Below are 22505 nucleotides of genomic sequence, written 5' to 3' on the forward strand. Positions count from 1 at the left end.
GAAATACTGTGTTCCTATTGGCAGCAAACAAAAATATTTTGCAAGAAAACACTGTATATAGAAACCATTTCACTGCCCCTTCTCTTTGTACAATGTGATGTGCCATGCAACTCTGAATAATGGAGTATCTCCCTAAAAGAAGGCGCCTCGTGTTGTATAGTTATATCTCAAGAGTAATGAGGTTATATCATATATTAAGCATAATCTATGGTTATATCGTAGGATGAAGGGCAGCTAGTCAATTCATGTTTTTTAGATATTATTTTCCAGTAGGGTTGGATTACTGTTCTTCAGGCACCTGATTTTCATATATCTCTTCCTGCGGTTGCTTTTGGGTTATTTTAGTAACCGAGATCTATTTTGTAGCCACAACTGTTGTATTTGTAATATTGATTTTGGTGTACTTTGTATTTTGTATTTCACTTGATTAAAAAAATACAGATTCGTTGTAGAATTTTAAGTCAAAACCAGCCATTTTTTCATTTTCCTAGCACTGTTGTTCTCTATCTTTTTTATTTTGTCAAAACATGCAATTCTTGTACATTTATAGTTGGAACATTACCAGATAAGATGTTCAATAGATTCAATTATACCTGATGTGCATTTTAGGCTTGGTAGGGTGGAGTATAATCCAAATCATTGTAGTGTCTTATTTACAGATGAATATCCAATCCTATGTATAACTGCGTTAATTATTTCCTATTTCTTTCTTCATGTACTATGGGACTGTTGTACTGTAAAGCTGGATCTAGATGGTAATGCATACAATCTAGCGTTTGGGATCTAGTCTTTGGAGAGGCACAGAAGTTTGGTTTTAATAGTTCAATTATTTTCTGTTGGTGTATCTTAAAGTCGGACATAAGTAAGCAAAATGTCTTTTACTTCCGTTCCTTTGGCGATAACTTGTTTTATTTGGTTAAAGAGCAGAGCTTTGTTCCTGGTGGTCTGAGATCAAATATACCTAAACACTAATGACTTTGATTATTTCATGATACCATGACACGTTGGTTAAAAATCCACTATGCAATTCGTAAAATTTGTTGGTCTCTTAGTTGGGAAAATTTTATTTTGTTTGGAGAAGTCTTGAAACTATAAAATAACGTTACTCCCCTACTATCCAATACGATTATGTTTTTAATAAATTCTAACCAGAATTTTTTTAAGACTTTTTGATATAGTCCAAAATAATGTTGAATGTTTTATATGTATATAAACCCCCAAGTAACGGCTGCGATAATGGTTTTTCATGTTTTTGAAGACCTTGTCGAATTCCAATCCCGGATTATTCATATTCATAGTCATTGAACTGAAAAAAGGAACTGCTTCGCTTGGACTGAAGGTATATGACCTTGATTATTTATGTTATACCGTGGGATTTCTCGAACAATTGTATCCAAAACCCTTGTTTTTAAGATCTTTGGTCATGGAAATCATAAATTTAAACATACACTGGAAAGGTGTATTACTGGCTTAGTTTTTAATGGTGATTTTCAAAGATCTTATCCTAAAATGATGAGGAAAGTGCAGGAAAATGCATATTTACAGAAAAATAATTTATTTAATAAAATACTTAAATACTTATTGGAACTTAAAAGCCATTCTGCCTTGTTTGAATCCTTTTGGAGTGCCCACTTACCAAATACTCATAAAAATTGTGCTTACTGAAATAGGTTTTGTGGCATTACCTTCAAAATTATTAGAGAAAAATATTTTCGTGACTATCCCATTGTTCGTTTATTCTAATAGCGTACCCAAATACAAGTTTATTGTTTCATCGTTAAATTACTTTATTGCAATATTAATAAATTAAATTTATACAACTTTTTTGACATAGCACTGTTTTTCAACCCCTGTTTAAAAACACACTCAATAACCTTAAGGCAATACACATGTTATTCTTCAGTCTCATTTATGATGTCTGACTCCAGGTATGGTGGGATTGTCCCCGTCTGTAGGAACCTTAGGTACGCCTCCTTCTGACCTCCTAGGAGACTCGCTCTCTCAGGGGTGATGAGCATGGGCTCCTCCGTCTCCTCCGAGGGGGCAGAGCCCGAGGGAGTCACCTCGAACACGGCCAAGGTGGATACCGTGGGGTCGGAAGTTTCTGGAGTGGAAGTGGTTGTTTCAACCTGCGGAGTCTCCGAAGCCTCTGGGGTTGATTCTGTTTCCGCTTCTTGTTTTGGTACTGGAGTGGTCGTGGCAATTGTAGGCTGTAAATATAGTTGTGCATTTTTTAAATTATAGACGTGAATTGCAATTTTGTATATAGTATTTCATCAGATAATTACGACTTAACGTTAGTTCATATAGTTCATAACGTGAGTACTACCTTTGACTATTCAATGGTACTACCTACAAGACAAAAATGTGGTTCGGATTCCACTATAAACAGTAGGTCTCTTAGTTGCCATAGGCTGTATGGGCTATTTATTAACAGCTGTGTCTACGGAATATGTCAGCCATAGTCACTTACAAGACTACAAGATCGCACCACTCGTACTACACTCATCTCCATTCATACTTGGCTTAAAATACCTACTTTCGTATGGTCGACATTTTAAAGGAAAGTCAGTATATTACCTTTAAGCTAAGCTACACTTCTGTCTAAAAATTGAACGTAACCTCAATAAATCATACAATGCTAATAAGGTACTAAATTATAGTTTAAACCCAAGACTCTAATAGCCAAGCCAGAATGAACCTATGTTTTCCTAAGTTTTAATATCCTACTGAGTTTGAAAAAACTTATGTATCTTTGAATTTTCATTAACCTATTATCATTACCATTTGAGGTGCAGCTTGGGAAAATTTAATCTTTATTATGGTAAGTGAATGATTGAGTGAAATTCCTAGTATTGCTTTGTTGCAATGTGAGATCAACTGTTCCTTTAGCCAGAACCCCCAATAATCAAGGATAGCCATCAAAATTTGAACAATCAAAAATCTAGCGACTCTTAAGAATCGAACCGTTGACCTTCTAATTACATAATGTACTCTGTGTTCAGTTCTCGGGGTTGACTGGTATAATTACTTAAGGGGAAATCTGTCCATAAATATAGATACTTAGACAACGACAACATTTCGTAATAACGATCTACTCTACAGAATCAATCATTTAATTCGTTACACATCTCGATCATATGGGAGAAAATAAATTTTTTAAATTTGTCACATCCAAGAAATCACCAATAATAACATTTCTAAGTAGTTTATTAAACCGACCTTTTTCTTGCTGCTGTTAGGTTTAGTTGTGACAGCCTCGTCCATGGTCGGAGGAGGACGGGTAAGTTCCTCCGGGGGGTTGTAGAAGGACCACCAAGTCTGAATCCTCTGAACGATGCGTTCTATGAAGGGTGGGAACGTCCCTCGGACATGCACAGGGACCAGGATGATCTGAGGTGGAGGGTGTAGAGGAAGGGGTGGAAGTGCCGACCTCAGTGGAGGTAGGTGGACGGGAGGGACATCCAGAGGGTGAGGGCCATGGGGGAGGTTGTACCTCCAATGGTGGTAACTGGAACAACATTTGTTAAGATTATGGACGAGATAAGGGTTGTACAAATTTCTAAGAGTAAAAAATAATTGAGTGTCAAAGTTAGTTAAAAGTGTTAGTGTTATAAGTTAATAGAGTGTCATATTTTGTTTCTTATTTTAGTCATATTTCATAAAAAAAAATTGAGCTTAGAGAAAAAATTTAACGTTTTTTTCTAAGTTAGTTACACTACGTTTACTTCCACTATATTGTTTCCAACCTTGTTTTGGAAATCTAAATACTAGCGACTTTTCTTTGTCAAATGTCTATACTTGTTTAAGATGAATATATATTTCTGAAGTGTATATATAAAGTATGTAAATTTCACTTTACATTTTACTTTATTAATATATTTCTCTCTATTTAACATTTAATCTGTTAAAAAGATCTTAACATCACGTCTTACTACATCTTTGAAGGATCCAACATGCCAAGTTTCCAACCAATTCAGCTCAATACATTTAGAGTGAGTGAATGTTATATAGCGAGATATTTCAGAATATATTTTCAACTGGTTTCCTTATAACTTTTTTGACCAGACATTTATCAAATAATGTTTTCAATCACCGAATGAGTGTCTCCCTATTTGGTGTGTTGCCATAATGTTTATTTTGTTACAAAATGCAATCTAGCATTCTACATAAGCTTATGTTAAAGGTTATGTTTCTAGTATGTAGCAACTATGTACTTCAACGATTTACTTGGAGGCCACTTTTTGAGCGTAAGAGATACATTACGTATTCCGGAAATAATTATGGCCATAACATTGTACGATATTCAAACTCTAGAAAAGATAATACTTCGCTCTACACATGAAAAAAATCTCAAATCGAAAATTTTTTTTGAAACGCAAAATAGTCTAGCGTCCGTAGAAGACTAAAGTAATGTATTCCCAGTCCACAAAGTGAACGCTCTGTACGAGTCACGGTGTTGGTTGTTTGTTGATACAAGCTGTGAGACGGATCGGTTTTACGGTGGCAGTTTACTCGGATGGTCACCCGCGACATTGAGGAAGATACCCGCGACCCTTGGAGGTCACCACTCACCCGTCCAGGTCCAGGAGGTGGCCCCAGGAAGCGGTCACCATCGTCAACGTCGCTAGGATCTGAAACATTTTACATTTTATACTTATCACATATTTAGTCTTTGTTCTATACGGGAGAGTTTATGGAAAACATTGTCTATCTGGTTATCGTAGAGTAATCCTTAGGTTTTAATTGTAAGGTAGTCTCCAGATTTCCAAGATATACATATAGGGGTTTCGATGTTTGTAATCTTGGTGATCCAATTAGGCTTCTCGTGAAATCTATTGTGAATCGTTCCAATATTATGGATTGGAATTTCTTGTCACCGCTGATTAGGTATTATAACAGTTTTATATTAATCCTTTAAACAATTTTGCGTTCAGTAAACTATGATCGATTTTGATATAATGACTGAGTTTCGTTCCATCTTTCAACATTAATCTCTTTCTAAATATGCTTTTAAGTACAATAAGTTGCAGAAAATATCTATATCATCTCAGACTAGAGTTCAATTTCAACCAAACAAGCACCCATGGATTCTTTGTGACTAATTCACTCGAGTTGAATTTTTTTATCAATTGTTGGCTGCAAAATCTGAAATTAAATTGAAATTGATCGAAACTTATGATGAGACTCCTAAACTGAAATTGATCTTTAAATTTACTGCATACTGACAAGATTGGCAAGATAGTCTTAAACATGGTATTTCTATCGATCAAATGTACAGACCAAAGGCATATGTATGTTTATTTTTCTTAATTATTTTGATGTTTGATAACTATCTCAAATTATTTCCTGTGTTTCTCATTAAATTTCCGATAACTTATAGAAATGCATTTTTTAAGTTCCTTTCCTACAAAACCTTGCAATAAACAAATAATATTGCAATCCTAACTAAATAACAAAACGTTTTACCTCACACGTATAACAATTACTGACAGTTTCACTTAGTTCCTGTAAGCTAGTTCCATGAGTAACCAGCGCAATATAGTTTTTGTTGAAGTTGCAACCGAAGTAATTTTGAAGCAATTTGGTAAACTCAATAGACACAAATCTACCGTCCTTGTGACAACAATGGATTAGCCAAGACGACGCGACCACGCAAGTCCCTTATTAGTCCAGGCGCTAAACGGGTTGAGTATGCACTGAAAGTCTGACAAAATTTGACTTTTGATTATTGTTGGGGACATCTAGTAGATGAAAAAAATCGATGATGTCGCATTTCTAGGGTGGTCACAACTCGGGGGGGAGGGGGGGGGGAAGTTGCGCGGGTCATCGGTTTACGTTTCCGCGTCTAACTCACAAACGGTTAATGATATAAAGGTGAATTAAGCGTATATCTACGCCTAAATATATTGTCTTTTAAAAAGGTTATTACAACCTTTCTTCTATCTTCTATACTTTAGGCGCTAATCAACATTTATTGCAAAAAATAAAATTTAAAAATACTTTAAAATGAAATATCGGAAATATTGCGCTTGTTTAGGGCATGTTACAAACTATTTATGGTTAGAAAAACTAACAAGTAGTACAACAACACCAAGTTTAAAGAAATCCGTGCAAAAACAACAGAGCTACGTTGATTTCAGTAAGAGTAAACGTGGAAAATTCGTAGTAGTACCGAGGCGCGCATGGACGGTACGTAGCCCACAGTCAATATAGGTTTGATGTTGTAAGTAACTATGGGAAAGCTGAATTTTTCTATGCTGTTAGACCATGTTGAGATGAGCATTTTCCCACAAGTCCCCACTCCTACCCCTTTGTGCTTTCCTCTACCCCCCCCCTTATAGATAAATTTACAGTCTCTTAGAAATTAAGCTATAACTTTAAAACGGGTAAGGATAATAACGCAATCTTTTATTAATCATTTCGCGTTACGATAATCTACAAAAAGATTTATTAGATGAATAAATATTTAAAAAGAATTATTATAGATTTCTGAAGAAGAAGAAGAAGAAAATGTGTTCATTGTAATAAAATATCAATACAGTGTTTTTTATTTAAATGCAAAGAACAATGGTCAAAGACCGTCTGTTTTGTGTTAGACACACTGATTTTAAAATATTTTAAAACAGTTTAAAAAACTTCCATGAATCACATAGCCTACAATTATTCATAAAATAAACTGATTTCCACTACAGAACATACACAAATAGCACTACATACTAATAGATCAGATATCATTTGAATGAATAATAAAATTTAAATGTAGCCTACTGAGAATCTGAATTTTTCCTACAAACAGTTAATAATTCATAAAACAAACCTGTTACTTTTATAATTTACTTTGATAGATACTAAACAAACAATATTTTATAAATTTTTTAAATTGCATAGATTTTTCCAATTTTTGTATTGATATCTCAATTCTTAAATTTAATAATTATACTCCATTATCAATTCCCACCCTTTACTCCACGCCTCTTTAAGATAATTTCCAAGTGCCCGCCAATCTTTGCCATTTAAAAATTCCAAAAAACTCATATTCATTTAAATATAAGTTGTTAGACCAAAATTTACGTATCTTTTTTTTAAATTGGACATTCTGCTATAAAAGGGTACACGTTTCATCCCGGTTGAGATTACATAGTGAACATAAATTTTATTTTCCATATAGAGTTAACTTTTTATTAGACGACCCCTTTTATTTGTAAAAAATGTTTTTAGGGATGGTTACGAATAAAAAATATATATCCACCATTTTCCAATATGGCCAACAACTTTTTTATTTCTTATGGAATACGCTGTATATTAGTATTCTTTTAGAATTTAGAAGCTATTTTTTTATTCGTGAAATTTTTTCTCTAAACCTACCCCATTTAGGAGTTACAGCGTGTTATATCTAAAAGAAAGGCTTGTGGTGTACATTCGGCATCCTGTAGCTCATAAACGAGTAAGTTGAGAGAGAAAGTGCAAAGAATAAATAAGTCACATATAAGTCCTCGTTCAAAAAATATATAAAATACGTAAAAAAATACTGATTTTGTTGTTTTAAAAATGGCCACCATTTTCAAAAATGCTAGCTTACTTTGACATTGGAACAATTTATTTTATGGTTTTTTTAATGTAGATGTGATTTGAAAACTTGTTTATTCTTTGTATTTCCGCTCTTAAACTTACTCGTTTATGAGCTACAGGATGCAGGATGTACTCACAAACCATTTCTTTTTCGATGTAACTCCTAAACAAGTAGCTTTAGAGAAAAATGTCAAGAATAAAAAGGTTTAAAAATTGTGCGTTTACATTCTAAAACAATCATAAAATACAGGGTATTCCATAGGACTAACAAAGTTGTCAGCCATATTGGAAAATGGTGAACATATTTTTAAAATTCGAAACCACTAAAAAACATCTTAAAATAAAGGGTAGTGTCCCATAAGAAGTTAACTCTATATCTCATAATAAAAAATGTATCTATTGGTTCACTTTAGGTGAGACACCCTGTATAATAAAATGAGGCTCTGGCGTACAGCAGCAAATGCACGATATTCATTCATATGTATCCACTACAGTCTGTATATGTACTGAATGAGCTACAAAACGTTAATATAATCTATATAAAGCGGCAAATTCAAATACAAAAACCATAATATACGTAATTTTTTTCATTGTTGCGGTGCACAAAAAAGCCAGAGTCCTGTAAAATCAATATACTGAACTATCTATAACCACTATATGCAAACAAACTGTTAATAGCTATGTATCATTTTAAAATGTAAACTATGCACCCCAAATTTTGTATCAAACATTTTGTTGTGCGACCTCGTATAAAAAATCTACAAAGAAAAGTTTCATGAATTAATCCGTAAAAAATATTTTTTTTTATGTTTATGATATTTTTTAACTATGAATATTTAGGATACCATGGTAAATACACTTTTTGTAGAATATCGTAACGCAAAATGATTAATAAAAGATTGCGTTATTATCCTTACCCGTTTTAAAGTTATAGCTTAATTTCTAAGAGACTGTAAATTTATCTAAAAGGGGGGGGGGTAGAGGAAAGCACAAAGGGGTAGGAGTGGGGACTTTTGGGAAAATGCTCATCTCAACATGGTCTAACAGCATAGAAAAATTCAGCTTTCCCATAGTTACTTACAACATCAAACCTATATTGACTGTGGGCTACGTACCGTCCATGCGCGCCTCGGTACTACTACGAATTTTCCACGTTTACTCTTACTGAAATCAACGTAGCTCTGTTGTTTTTGCACGGATTTCTTTAAACTTGGTGTTGTTGTACTACTTGTTAGTTTTTCTAACCATAAATAGTTTGTAACATGCCCTAAACAAGCGCAATATTTCCGATATTTCATTTTAAAGTATTTTTAAATTTTATTTTTTGCAATAAATGTTGATTAGCGCCTAAAGTATAGAAGATAGAAGAAAGGTTGTAATAACCTTTTTAAAAGACAATATATTTAGGCGTAGATATACGCTTAATTCACCTTTATATCATTAACCGTTTGTGAGTTAGACGCGGAAACGTAAACCGATGACCCGCGCAACTTCCCCCCCCTCCCCCCCGAGTTGTGACCACCCTAGAAATGCGACATCATCGATTTTTTTCATCTACTAGATATCCCCAACAATAATCAAAAGTCAAATTCTGTCAGACTTTCAGTGCATACTCAACCCGTTTAGCGCCTGGACTATATCACTGATTGTAGCCATTATCTGACCTGAAGACGCACGTGTGCAGGCTACCGAAACGTCCTTTACATATATTGAGAACCCTTCGTGTTGTCCTACTTAGGCTCGTGCAATACTATGAAGAAAAACACCTTTTATGAAAAATATTTTTCCTATTTAATATTCCTGGCCTTTTCTAGATGTCCATAATGTAATTGATCAAAGTGCACATTACATCCACGAGAGGATTTCCAAATTATAGGTAACTGTTTGCCAGATTCATGATGTAGGCCTACCTTTTGGTCAAATTGGAGCCAAGTCCGTTGTAGTTATTCCCCCCCCCCCCTAAACAGAGAAAATATACTATACTTCTTTATGATATTATGTAGAAACAGAATTGAACTGGTGGCTTATGGTGTTTCTGAAAATATATTTCAACCAAAATAACTAATTGGATGGACTAGTAATCTCGAAGAGTATACCTAAAAAATCAATGTCGCATATATTTATAAACTAATGATCACAATGACGATGGTATGCTAAGAAATGTTTGACGAGGTCTTCTAGGACCAAAAGGTATAGCAATTAATTATTTTGTATTTGTGTTTAATTTACCATATAAAAAAATAGTTAAAATAATAAACAAATATATGTATAGCAGTTGTTAATAGTTTTATAACAAAAAAACTGTGTGTATATGGGTCTTGTAATTTTTAAAATTGTACTGTATATAATCATGTCGGATGGTGTTGCTTCAATTCTCGATCCCCAAATAAAAATTTTATATTTTCCATTTCTATTTGAATTAACGTCGAACTATGTACGAAATAAAAAATCTTGTAATCTATATAATTTATGTAGCATTTAATCAATGCGTAGTCTTTCTTTTAACATGACATAGGACTACGTGTACAAAAAAAACGCCAACTGGAACTAAAGCTACGAGCTTCTGTTCGCAAACCTGCTTCCAACTTTCCTTTTAGGGACGGAATCCAAAACTTGTTTTACAAAATAAATAAAACCAAAACATGATCAGCTGGCATCCAAAGCGACGTCTCGTTCCAATCTGACTATATCTAAGGCTATGTTCGTTTTACAGGCAAACAGGATACATAGTAAGACACAAATTTTCAGCTTTTGTTAATCGTTTGACGTTTTACTCGCACATATCAATAGGAAAATTCAACTTATCATCAATACCTTCTGAATGTTTTTCAATGGTAATAATATCTAGTAATATTGATATTTTGAGTAGAACATTTGCTAAAATTTGCTTCCCTTGTTAGTTTACTATGAGTATCAGGAGGTCGAGCTTTTCTCAGGGAAAACAACAATTAAGTTCCACTAGCAAAAGTCCTTTCTCAATGGTATTTATAAACGCGTTCTTAAATAACTTATTTTTTAAATGAATTAAAATAGTATAGCCTATTGTAGTTGTTATATAATTCTTTTATTTTAGTACACGCTTTTATTCTTTCGTTTACAATGTTTTTAATCATAATTTTATTCATGAAAACTATTTTTGAACTTATTATATTTATTATTATTATTTCAAATATTAGTTTGATTTGTGTGAAGCTCTCAAAAAAGTTTTCTTAACCTGGAATATTAAAATGTTTGAATAGCCTTTGAAATATTTTTACTGTATTTTGTATCTACAATAAAACTAATAATAACAGTCCACTAACTAAAGTTTTACTGTCTTACTACTTACTAAATGTAAAATAAATAACTTACAGTACGAAAGGAAGTATTTACTATATTCTAACGTTTTCATAACTATCGGTTCCTTAACTGCATTTTTGCAAGCTACTTAATAAGTCTGTTATCAACTACTTATCTAGTATATATCCTACCAATCTGCTAATCTCTTGTTATCAACCATCTACCTTCCATATACTTACAACCTATTGATAAATACTTATCTGTTATTACCAAAAATCTGCTACAAACCTAACATATGACTTGAAAATATATATCATATCAATTACTTATAACCAAATCATCTCCCTAAGACCTTCTTCTAAAAATGATAGGATCTTCTTCTTTTCACCTATCTATCCATACTTTTGTTCTTTTAGCTACCTTATTTTATCAAGCACACACTTATCTCATATAACTATTTTTTATCAAGCAGACACCTATCTCTTATAACACTGCTCTATCTTACCATTTCGTACACAATTCTTATCTTACCCTACCTTCTACTATTCCACTTAATTAGTTACTTCTGACCCCACCTCCAATACTTATCTACCGTAACCTTTTTCACTTGTTGAACATCCTTGACTTCAATCTACCTACGCAGTTGTCATAGGTGCAAAATTTAATTCATACAGTGCATTTTTTAAATGTGATTTGTGATTAGAGAATGCTGCTGAGCTTAAGCTGTCATGAGAAAGATGAGCATGAAATAAAATCCTTTTCACACCTTACATGGTAACTGATGCGTAAGTATATTTTAATTTTGTAACTCTTATCTACTACTTATCTACTACGCCCTACTTATCTGCTACTTATCTACTACGACTAATTATCTGCTACTTATCTACTACTACTAATTATCTGCTACTTATCTACTACGACTACTTATCTGCTACTTATCTACTGGTCAGTTACCTGTAGGTTGCTGCGGCTCATCTCTACCATGACTGGACGTTCTCTGTTCCCTCTCCTTCCGTCTTCGTAACCTCTCTCAAGTCCACTGTTTTGTCAACCTTCTCCTAGGCCTAGTCATCTGTGGACCGTTAAACATGTTGACAATTCCACACATTCCATGACTTGTACTTCCGTTTGTCACCAAGGTGTCGTTTTACTTTTTTAGCGGGTTTCGAAGGTCTTCTGGTGAGTACTCAATTACATTTAATGGGTTTTAAGTATCGTTGTGTGTCAGGATTGGTTGTGTGTTGAAAGTTAAAACAACTTTAAATACATTGAAAATTGTAATTGTATAGTTACAATTTAACATAAGCAATCATGCAACAATAAGAAACATGAAATAATGTATTTCATCGGTAGGGCGTAAAGTGACTCTTTTCGACCTAAGTTCGTTTCAAACTTTAGCTCGGGTCGAAAAGACACTTTTTGCCCGTGTGATGAACTATATTTTTACGTTATATTGCACCATTATTTGAACAAACTATGTTACGAAACTAAAATGGTTTTCATTTAAAGACAAGCTCTCAAAATTACTTCAAACGTGTTTTAAATTTAATTTGCTATTGGAAACAAACAGCTGTTAATTAAGTGATTCAAATGTTTTAGTCTTTTACGATGCGTTAGTGTACATCTTCTATATAAATACAATTACAGTTCTGTCTGTACATTGCTTAGAATCATGCAGTTTTTGGGTATTTTTACGTTTCATAACCTAAGAAAGCCGAATTGAGTCTTATCTCAATTTCTGTCTATCTATCTGTTTGTCTATCTGTCTGTTTGTCTGTCCATTCTGTCTGTGACGCCAACATGTCATTTTATGCGGCGCACTCCTAGAAAACTAGAGTACCGATCGAGGTTCAAATCATTTTTCTGTATTTACTGGATTGGTGAGAGTGTATTTGGCAATAAAACATGGCCTTGCTTCTTTAAAAACAAAATAACGAACCACCAAAAACACAATTTTGTTTTATTTTTGTAAAATTTTCTCCCATTTAATTTAATTGCGAAGCATTCGTTTTGGCTTGAAACTTTCAGATATTGTATTTGCGAAGGTTTATATGTATTTATACAGTTATAGTTTTGCCAGCATATCTGGGAAAATGCACACTAAATATGCAAATTAACTGCTGAGCTGAATATAAGAAGGTTTCAACTTACTATAAGATTCCCGTACGTAGAACCGGCACACAGCTAGTTATACTATACTATAAATATGTCTAACTATTTACATAGATTTTGGCATGTATTAAGCAAAAGTTGTATTTTTGTTTTAGCTTAAACAGTAAACACAGTAAAAAAGTTCCCTGTTTTCTGGTATTCAAACCACTAAAACAAACACAAGAATATCTAAACCTCAATAGTGTAGCATATGGTTGGAACGCTTATAAAATGGCGCAGTTTTTAACATTTTCCAACACTTTCTTGTATACAGGGTATGAAAAATGCAATAGACCATTGATTTTTAAATTTTTATGAAACATCTTAATTTTTATCTTTGAATCTATTTACAGTGAAGTTTTTACAACTGATCCTCCATTATTTTCTATAATTCTTATTCAAAATTGAATGTAGAACACGAAAATGACATTATCTACTCAAATCCATATACAGGTAATTGAGAAATCGCTGTATTAAGTTTAAAAGCATGGTTAATTTTGAAAAACATAAAATAATCTTTTGGGAAACTAATTATTAGACTTGGTAACATTTTATGTGAATAATCACACTTCATGTACTTTGTACTTACACCAAAAACTTTTTGTCACACTCAGTACCAATCAACCTGTATACTTACTTAAATGTTTTACCTCTAGGCTTGTACCCTTTAAGAGACATTAATATATATATTAACATCCCTATTTCAAAGCCTTACTCTTCGAGCCACTTCTACTTCCTTCAAAGTAAAACTTTCAAAAACTTCCAAATTTGTTTGGTATTTGAAATGTCATGCAGATCGTAGGTGATTTGTTTATTTTGTGCTAAGTGTTTTAATTTGAATATAGCAGAAAACATTGGTAATAGTTACGATACGAAATGTCTTTTATCTATTTTTACCGTTACTTGTCTCTCTTTGTTGAACGATTTTAAGTAGTAGATCGGCATCGTTGGGATAAGCAGAGGCATAAGCACGTCACTATACAAATTTACTAAAATAAATTACGTTCTCTCCAGATAATTTAATTAACAAATTCACGAGTGGGTAAAATTTTTGTTTAATTTATCCAAACAATAAAATATTATTAGTTTGTCTTTTGATTTGAGGCTACTAACAGTTAGTTCATGTATAACAACATTACAATTAATGTAAGTAGCATTGAATAAGAATCTCCTAAAAGTATAACCTATGCAATATAAAAAGTTTGTAAACCTGATTTTTTAATTTTTGCCTAACTACCTTGCTGGTAAACATACATGTCAAATTACATTAACTATGTTCATTCTAAATACTCACATACGAGCAGTAATGCATATGTTATTGAAACTACTGTAAACGTTTAGAAGTTTAATACACACAAGAAAGAGTAAATAAATCAAGCTGTTTTTTTTTTCAATGTTTATTATGTGAACATTTCATAACTATTCATAAAACGAATAGTACAACATTGGCACTTGGGCTTGTCACAGCTTCAGTTATATAGTTACAATTATTTATAAATACACACAGATAGTTTATAATAAATACATTTTAAATAAATTAATAGTACAAATAAACACATTTTTAAACTAAACAAAAGTATTATTTTAAAATTCTTTTTCAAAACCTGAGTTTCCTGGCCCTTACATAACGTTTCCGATATTAAAAAAACAAAGCATCGTTCGTTCATTTCATAAATCATTCATTTTATAAATGCATCTTCAATGATAACAATATACGTCAGTTATTTTGAGGCCAATCAAGCATTTTTGTCTCACGGTAGTGTGAATTTCAGTTTTTAAACTCATCCAAAACTTTAAACATATTTTTGATTTCAACAGTTTAAAGTAGTTTGAAAAAGCAACAATTCAATATTTTGATCATAGAAACCTTCAAATCCGAACAAATTGTGGCTGTAGCCTTTACTGATTTTTTTGTTAGGAAAATACTAATCGAATCAACAAATAATATGATCGATGATTAAGATATTAGTTTGTCAAATAGTTCATTATATTACATACGAAATTGCAAGCACAGTTATATAAATTGATAAATTCACAAAATCAAATTTCTTGCTCACTTCCTGCAAGTGATGAAATAATACCTTAACATTGCCGCAAGGAATGATGGATTCCATCTGATTTCCGTATATATGTACTGTATACTACTATTATACGTTTAAATATTGTATCTGAAAATAAGCAAAGATTTCAGTTTACTATTTTTTTTTATCAAGATTCATAACATACCCTGTATGGATTTTGGATTTACGAGTTTAGTTCTTGAAGGGTTTTACTAAGGGTTTTGAGTGAAGATTTTTATCATTTATACTCTAACGAGTCATTACTTAAACGATTATCACAGGTTGAGCAGAAAGTTGTAGTTCCGTCTGGCCAGGTGGTTGGTCCTGATTGCTTTGGACGCTGCCTTCGTGGTTGCTGGAGAGATGGCTCCAGAGGACGTCGCCCCCTTGGCTCCCGCCACAGCTGTTGCCTCCGGAGCACTGATGGCCATCCCCCCTGGACCTACCAGGGCTGTCCCTACTGGAGCCGCTGCTGCCACGCCCCCCGGGCCTGCCAAAGCGATAGCCTTGGGCTTGGCCTGGGCTATGGTCGGACCTAGAAACAAAATTACCAAATCAATAGGTTAAAATTAATTGATTTTTGATTCAAATCATGCATGACATTTTTCTTCCTTTAATCATTATTCTAAGTTGTAAAAATAAACTGGTATGTTTTACGGGTAGTTTTCCTATATTGAGGTAATTATTGAACCAAAACAGCAATGAATCAGGTAATGTGAATCCACAGACAGCAACTAGTACAACCCAAGGGTTAACCTAGAGAGTTGATAATTTATTCTTGCCTGTATTGACGCACCGATACTTAAATACTTAACTTTGCGGATTTGAAAATGAGAAATTCAGCTGACTATGACGATGAAAGCTTTCATGAAATCTTTTGTCAAATGTTTATTTTTGAGGAAAAAAATTCGTTGTTCATTATTCGTATCTAACTACAACCGCTTGGAAAAATTAACGTTGAAAACAACTTAGAAGAACTATTTTAGGTTCGGAATTTTTATAAGGAGCTGATATAAGTTAATAAGTTACACGTAAATGTTAGTAGTTAATGACTAATTTAACTAACTTTGATACAGTACTATTTTTATTTAACATTTTTATGCACAGTCATGATAACGATATCCACATACGTACGATAAATGGATAGATTTTGACACTTCAGGGCAGATACATGGATAAGATATTCTCGATCAAACCTATGCAATATCCCTCATACCAGTACTGTCCACTAACAATTAAATTTTTCTAATAGATAATCCATACAAGTAAAATCACCATTACCAATACAACCTATGTGAAGGAAGCACTTCAAATTGTAAGTGTGTAACCAAACCTAAACAGTGAGGTTCATTGGTTTAAACCGCGAAGGTCGTTAATGAAAGAAAGGGTCAAACCTTGCAGGATACGAGAAAATACGGAGGATCTAAGGATAAACCTTGATTTAGGAACCCGTGTACTGTGGCCTCCAGAATTCTTTGTGTGATATACTTTGTTGGTAAATAGACCGGAACAGCATAATATTAGTGTTAAACGGTGGTGATAAAATAATTTAATTGAACTGCTCTAAAGAATAGTTTGACAATGAGTGAGATGTTAAAGATAATTTGGTGTTCAGCATTTCAAAAGGAAATCGTTTTTGTCAGATGTAATATAATACCATGAATTATTGTATCCAGTTTCAAGAAACATTTTTCAATACAATAAACAGAACAGATTTTGTCACCACCCTCGAAATCAGTTTATCATAAAACAGTTTTTGTTTGAATTATATAGTTTTGATAATTGCCTAGTAATTTAAAGTAAATTAAACTTACTAATTTACTATTAATAATCTTTTCGTTAACCATGTTACCCTATTTTGACTTTACAAGGTATGTTTATATGTTTAGCATTGTTAACGGAAGTGATAAACATTTTACATTTTAGAGTGTTTATTTATATTGTACACGTTTTAGTGAAAATGTTATAAAAAAATGAAGACAACTTAACAACTAAAATGCATCATATTTAGTAAAACTATTCTAAGAGAAAATATTTAAATTCCAATTCACAACCGTATTTACTATTCTAAAATATGGAAAAGATCAAAGGATTTTCAAACTTACATTATTGAAACCCTCCAACCTATCATAAGGGTCAAATTAATATGACTATGAGAAACTAAATTAAAAAAGATAGACCAAGAAGAATGAAACCAGTACCTGAGATCCCTTTGTCATCATGCAAGTCATCTTCCAGCTTCACTCAACTCTCCAACTAACTTGCTGTTTGAAAAATTAAATAATCGCTATAGTATGGATTTAAATCAAATGCTCTCTGAAATCCGTACTACACTTAACTGTGAATAAATTTATATATTTCCCAAACTAAGTCAAAGGTAGATTAATTCAAAAGCACTTACTTTCGTAGCACTATCTCGCTTTACTACACTTACAGCATCAAATTTTAAGACCGTAAAATGTTGGAACTTTCTGCGTTCCTTACTGAATACAGAATACTGAAAGCTTTACAGATTTACAGATTTGTAGTCAAAATACAAAGGAAAACTAGACGAAGTAGTTCAAAAAAAGAATTTAACTCAAAGCAAATAAACAAACTCAATTGACTGATATGAAAATACTTTGCGAAATCACGGATGATAATTGTACTGGCAATTGAATCCCGAAAAGGTAATGGAAGAAACAAAGAACTATTGTAAAAGACTAAGTTTATTGAGAGTTGGCACAGGAATCTAACAGTCGGGTATGTACATGGGCCTAATCGCTAGTACCGGTCTCCTCTTCGTTCTTATCCTCCGAGTCGTCAGAATTCGCCTCCGGTTTGTCGTCCTGGGAGTCCTGAGATGCCGCCTCCACGGAGACTGAAGCGTCGTCGTACTCCTTGCTCTGCCTCGCCGCCTCCGCCGCCGCCTCCTTCAGAAGCTTCTGGTAACCAAGGGCGGCAGCGCCTGGCTGTCCTGCAGGGATCAGTTCGGCTTCGGGGTTGTCAGCGGCCTGAGGAACATGGTGAATTATGACAAACTTGCTTTGGAATATAGGTAGAAAATGGCAAGAGAAAACAAAGTATGGACAGCTTTCAATTGGAAGGAAGTCATGAAGGATGATTAGTGCCAACACACATGGGTTAGTGTCTAAGTATTGGTGTAAAACCCCCGCTGGTGGTTCAAATCCAAAAAGAACTTTGTTGGAGGGGCTGAAGAAGAAATGCAAAACGTTGGAGAAAAGGAGTCAAGTAAAGAGAAAGAGTAGGTAGAACCTCTTTAATCTGAACTAATTGGGACCGGGGGTAGTTCGAACTATTGAATAGTTCGGATTACAGAACTTATTTTTGTTTTTACATAATAGGGAATACTAGGGAAAAGTGAAAATTACTTTATAAAGTAAAATACAGTGTTTATTGAATACAGTAGTAAACGTAGGGAATAAACAGTACTGTACATTACGATTGAAATAATTATGGTGCGTATATCAATAAATACAGAATACAATAAAGAACTACTGTACTGTGTATAGAGTACAGCAGTGAGGTGTTCGGATTAGTGGACGTTCGTATTACAGGGTTCGGATTAAAGAGGATCTGCAACTGTAAGATCTAAGGTAAGTTAAAGAGATTAGTTTAGTACTGTATGAAAAACAAGTTAATCTTTTTGCCTCACAACGTAAGAGGAAATTTATCTTTAACCATTGATTGTGCACACTGGAACAAAAATATTTGGTGACAGAATATTACCACGTATTTTCAGCAAGCATCTTTGTATTCATGTGATACGTCAAGCAGTATGAATCATATAAAATCGGGTTGGATTATTTAAGGATTCATAGCAATATACTAGCTGGTTTAAAAATTAAAAAAAGTCGCCTTTTTAGTAGCTTTTTTTGTAATTCAACAAAGGAATTGCTTTATTGGTACCCTTTTCTCAAGAAGCTTTCTTTGCTCTGATCTAATATGAGAAGTTAATTTTTCGGAATTTCACAGAAAAACTTTGGCAAAAGTAGGTGGAATGAGTACTATATATCAATTTATTGATTCTCTGTGTTGCCAGATTGAAGAAATCGATTTAATTTATTCATGCTGAAGTTTTAAATGGTTATTTTACAATCGAACTTCCAGTCTTTTTTAACAGTCAGCCCCTTCCATCAAGCCTTTTAGTTTAAGTATTCAATTGATATTAACTATTAAGATTTAAGAATTACAATCTTTTAAGTACACGGAGAAGAAATAACTTTTTACCTGAGGTACCTGAGGTGCCTGAGCAGTCTGGGGTCCTTGAGGGATAACTGGTGCTTGAGCAAATTGAGGGGGCTGGGGGTAAACCGGGAACTGAGGGCCAAGCCTGTACTGAGGTCCTGGGTAGTTCCTCAGCAGGTAGCTGGAGACTGCACCCTGGTTAGCGGTTGGCAGAACTGCAGCTGGGTTGACTCTCTGGAGTCCGAAGTTGCCGAAGAACTGAGGCTGACCCAACACTACGTACTTCTGGGGGACTCCCTTTACCGCTCCTTTTACCTATAAAGAGGAAGCGAAGTGCAAATACATTAGTTTACAATAACGTTATAGGGTCTCTTGCCATCAGGAACAAATCATGAAACAATTTTTACACTTAACATTTAAGAATGTGACGAGAGTAACAGGATAATAGTAAGAGTGTGGACAATTACTTAAAAAAAATTTAGTAGTTATACCAAATAGCTTACTTTGACAATTTTTGCAGGGTGTTGTTGTGAAAGCATTAAATCATGGCACATAGAATATTTTTCTGTTCTCACCAACACTTATATGCCATAAAAGATATGTTGTAGTGACAGTTTTGTAATTTTCAATTATACCTGATATACCTTAATGGCCATAATCATAAATATTACTATTTAAGGTCATGAATGATTGAAAACAACTGCAATATGCATATGATGAAATGTCATTAACCATGTCGATTTACTCAAATGCTTTGTCAGAATTACTCCCCAAAGTAAAAATTGTTGACAAAGTGTCTATCATATTAACACAAATAGGTCGTATATTTGGTATATTTGGTAGACCACGTTCCTTATTTACCTTTTGCACCTTTGAAGGATCTTGGGGTTTTTCGGCTTCGTTTTCCTTCTCCTTCTCCTCACCCTCCTTGGCAGGTTTCTCGCTGTTGGACGCTTGTTCGATCTTCTCAGGACTTGCAGCAGGACTTGAACCTCCCTCGGCAGCTGGAACCAACACATACGACAAATTAAATCGAAGCAAAACTTAAGTAAACCTTGGACTTGGTAATTTTACTTCACTTTTGTTACTAATTTCGTGTCAAACAAAAACAGCCTCTTTGATTTTTAAGTTAACGTATCTGTCCTTGTTGTAATTCTCAAAATAGTGCTTATTAGTTTTTATTAGTTTTTGTGTTTAAAAAAATGTTTTGCACTGGATTAACTTAAATTTTCAAAATGTGTAATCAAGTTATGGTGCTCTCCCTAGACCCCTCTCCAGGAGGTACCTAAATGATTCATAATGTTTGTAAATCTACATTGTAATAGTAAAAATATGGAAAATATACAGACTTCCTTCTTCTCCTTGATTCTTTATGATTACTTGTTCAAGAGTCATAAACACTTTTAAGTAATACAAAATACTTAAGATCGTTTGACTCTAGTGCAATTAAAAGAGCATTAAGTTTTTTATCAAAATTTTTGATTTCCATAAAAAAGATACTTTGAAATGCTCTCGGTTTTAAATAGACTTTGGTTAACTTATCATGGCAACCCCGCATAGATACACTAACTCTCATTCTAATTAAAACCAGGCAGTTTAGAAAGATTTCCTTGTATTATTAAACCAGCATGGCAAGTTCCATGTTACCATTACTTCATGCTCATTGATTGACTAATGTCCATCAGCGAATCAGTGTATTTGTTTTTTACGGATTATGAATAAAAACAGTCCAATAATAGGTGTAGCAAGGTAAAGTCATTTTATGCCATAAACACTACTTTCTTCCAATATCCGTAAGCACGACCTTCCTTCGTTGATATAGGTATAGATGTATATCATCTAGGTTTCCTTTTGCTTGACTTTAAGTCCCCTACTCACCACTACCACTTTCCGCCTCGTTGCCAAAGCCGGGCCAGATTGCTGGTAAGTGAGATGTGAAGTTCTCCAAGAAGGTTCCAAAGTAGCTTCCCTCCTCTGCACCCTCGTCAGCGCCGTACACCAGGTTGCTGGGGTAGGGAGCCAAGGCGGGCGCTCCGTAGTAGACCACGGACTTGGCTGGGGGCGCCCCCACAGGGTACCGTACTGCTGGGACTGGCCTGCACAGAGGTGTAATGATGCTTATGTAAAATACTGAGGAAAGTCTTAAAATAGTGAGTTTTAAACTCAGGATTACATAATGTCTCAAGTGATGATTCAACTTAGCAGAAGCTAAAAGAGGAGTAATTTGCCAAATCCTGAATAGGTCTGATCATAATGTAGCTTAGACATGTAAGCTGTGTAACTGCTATCATAGCTCAGTGGTGAGAAACTTATAAAATCAAAGTTTTAACAGACTGATGTTTAGATTCTGTACATCTAGAGACATCTCCTAACTAGGTGAGTAACTGTAGCTAGCAGGAAATGTATAGATTAAAATCCCTAAGTTTAGACTCTACTCATCTAATGACATGTCTTAGCTAGACGTTTCAAAAGGCTTACGAAATCTAATGAATTTCTTGGGTATTAAGCTCATTGCTGTAATGTAACGACACGTTATGGTACGTAGTTGAACGCAATGCTTAGTAAGAGGTGAGTATAAAATACATTCAATTGTAGCCCTGCTACCTTTTCAGAGCATAAACATCATTTTCACGTGTCTCACGTTCTTTCATACGTCATCTTAGTACTTCTTTAAGTTCGATCGAGAGGGTTCTTGGAGTAAAGTTTTAAGTCGTAAATTTAACTTTGATACTAAGAATATCTTTTCTGATACTACCATTATTTTACTAAGTTGAGGAATAGCACAGAGATATAATGTATTTAGTTATTTAGTAATGTAGTTTTGTTAATAATACAAAATAACTACAAAAGACCCTCCTAAATGTAGCTCCTAAAATATGGCCAGAACAAAGAGAAGACCTACATTACTTATGTCTACTGAAGCATGAGGAAATATCTCATCATCCCGTGAAGACAATGCGTCTAATAATATTTCAAGCACGTTTAATGTTTCAAGGGCAATGCGCAAAAAGTGGTTACGCAACAATCGGGCTTCAGCGAGACTAAAGATCAGACGAAAAACGAGCAAGAACTGGGATTGAAAAAAGACCGGCGTCTGGTCGGAACATCTTTGAAGAACGGATTATGTTGATACCCGTGAAGACAAGATATGAGACAAATGGAAAACTAAATGAAAGAAACACCTAATATCCTCTTGACCAATGAGTATTTTATTATTTGACGCCCAATGAACATGCCATAAGATTCAACAAGTGT

At 33.9% G+C, this 22505-nt stretch overlaps 2 protein-coding genes across 3 annotated transcripts in view; both read right to left on the minus strand.

Moving 5' to 3' along the window:
• Nucleotides 1-1892: 1892 nt before the first annotated feature.
• LOC128985132 (uncharacterized) lies at nt 1893-11866 on the minus strand. The gene is made up of 4 exons (XM_054404513.1): nt 11806-11866; nt 4576-4634; nt 3223-3511; nt 1893-2210 (listed from the first exon to the last, which is right to left on the minus strand). The coding sequence occupies exons 1-4, from the start codon at nt 11833-11835 to the stop codon at nt 1893-1895; spliced, it is 696 nt and encodes a 231-aa protein (XP_054260488.1). The 5' UTR covers nt 11836-11866.
• Nucleotides 11867-17752: 5886 nt separating this feature from the next.
• LOC128987286 (uncharacterized) overlaps nt 17753-22505 on the minus strand; it is a 64808-nt gene continuing 60055 nt past the window's right edge. The window contains exons 5-8 of one of the 2 annotated variants that reach the window (XM_054408052.1): nt 21129-21346; nt 20112-20254; nt 19302-19565; nt 17753-18055 (exon numbers count right to left, since the gene is read on the minus strand). In XM_054408052.1, the coding sequence (XP_054264027.1) occupies nt 17819-18055; nt 19302-19565; nt 20112-20254; nt 21129-21346 (862 nt within the window). In that variant the 3' untranslated portion in view covers nt 17753-17818. Of the gene's footprint in view, nt 18056-19292; nt 19566-20111; nt 20255-21128; nt 21347-22505 lie in introns of both variants that reach the window. The other variant, XM_054408051.1, reaches the window with a different exon arrangement.

The sequence above is a fragment of the Macrosteles quadrilineatus genome, unplaced genomic scaffold, assembly GCF_028750875.1.
Source record: "Macrosteles quadrilineatus isolate MER2022 unplaced genomic scaffold, UCM_ALF_1.0 Scaffold_2__2_contigs__length_208266976, whole genome shotgun sequence".
NCBI lineage: Eukaryota > Metazoa > Arthropoda > Insecta > Hemiptera > Cicadellidae > Macrosteles > Macrosteles quadrilineatus.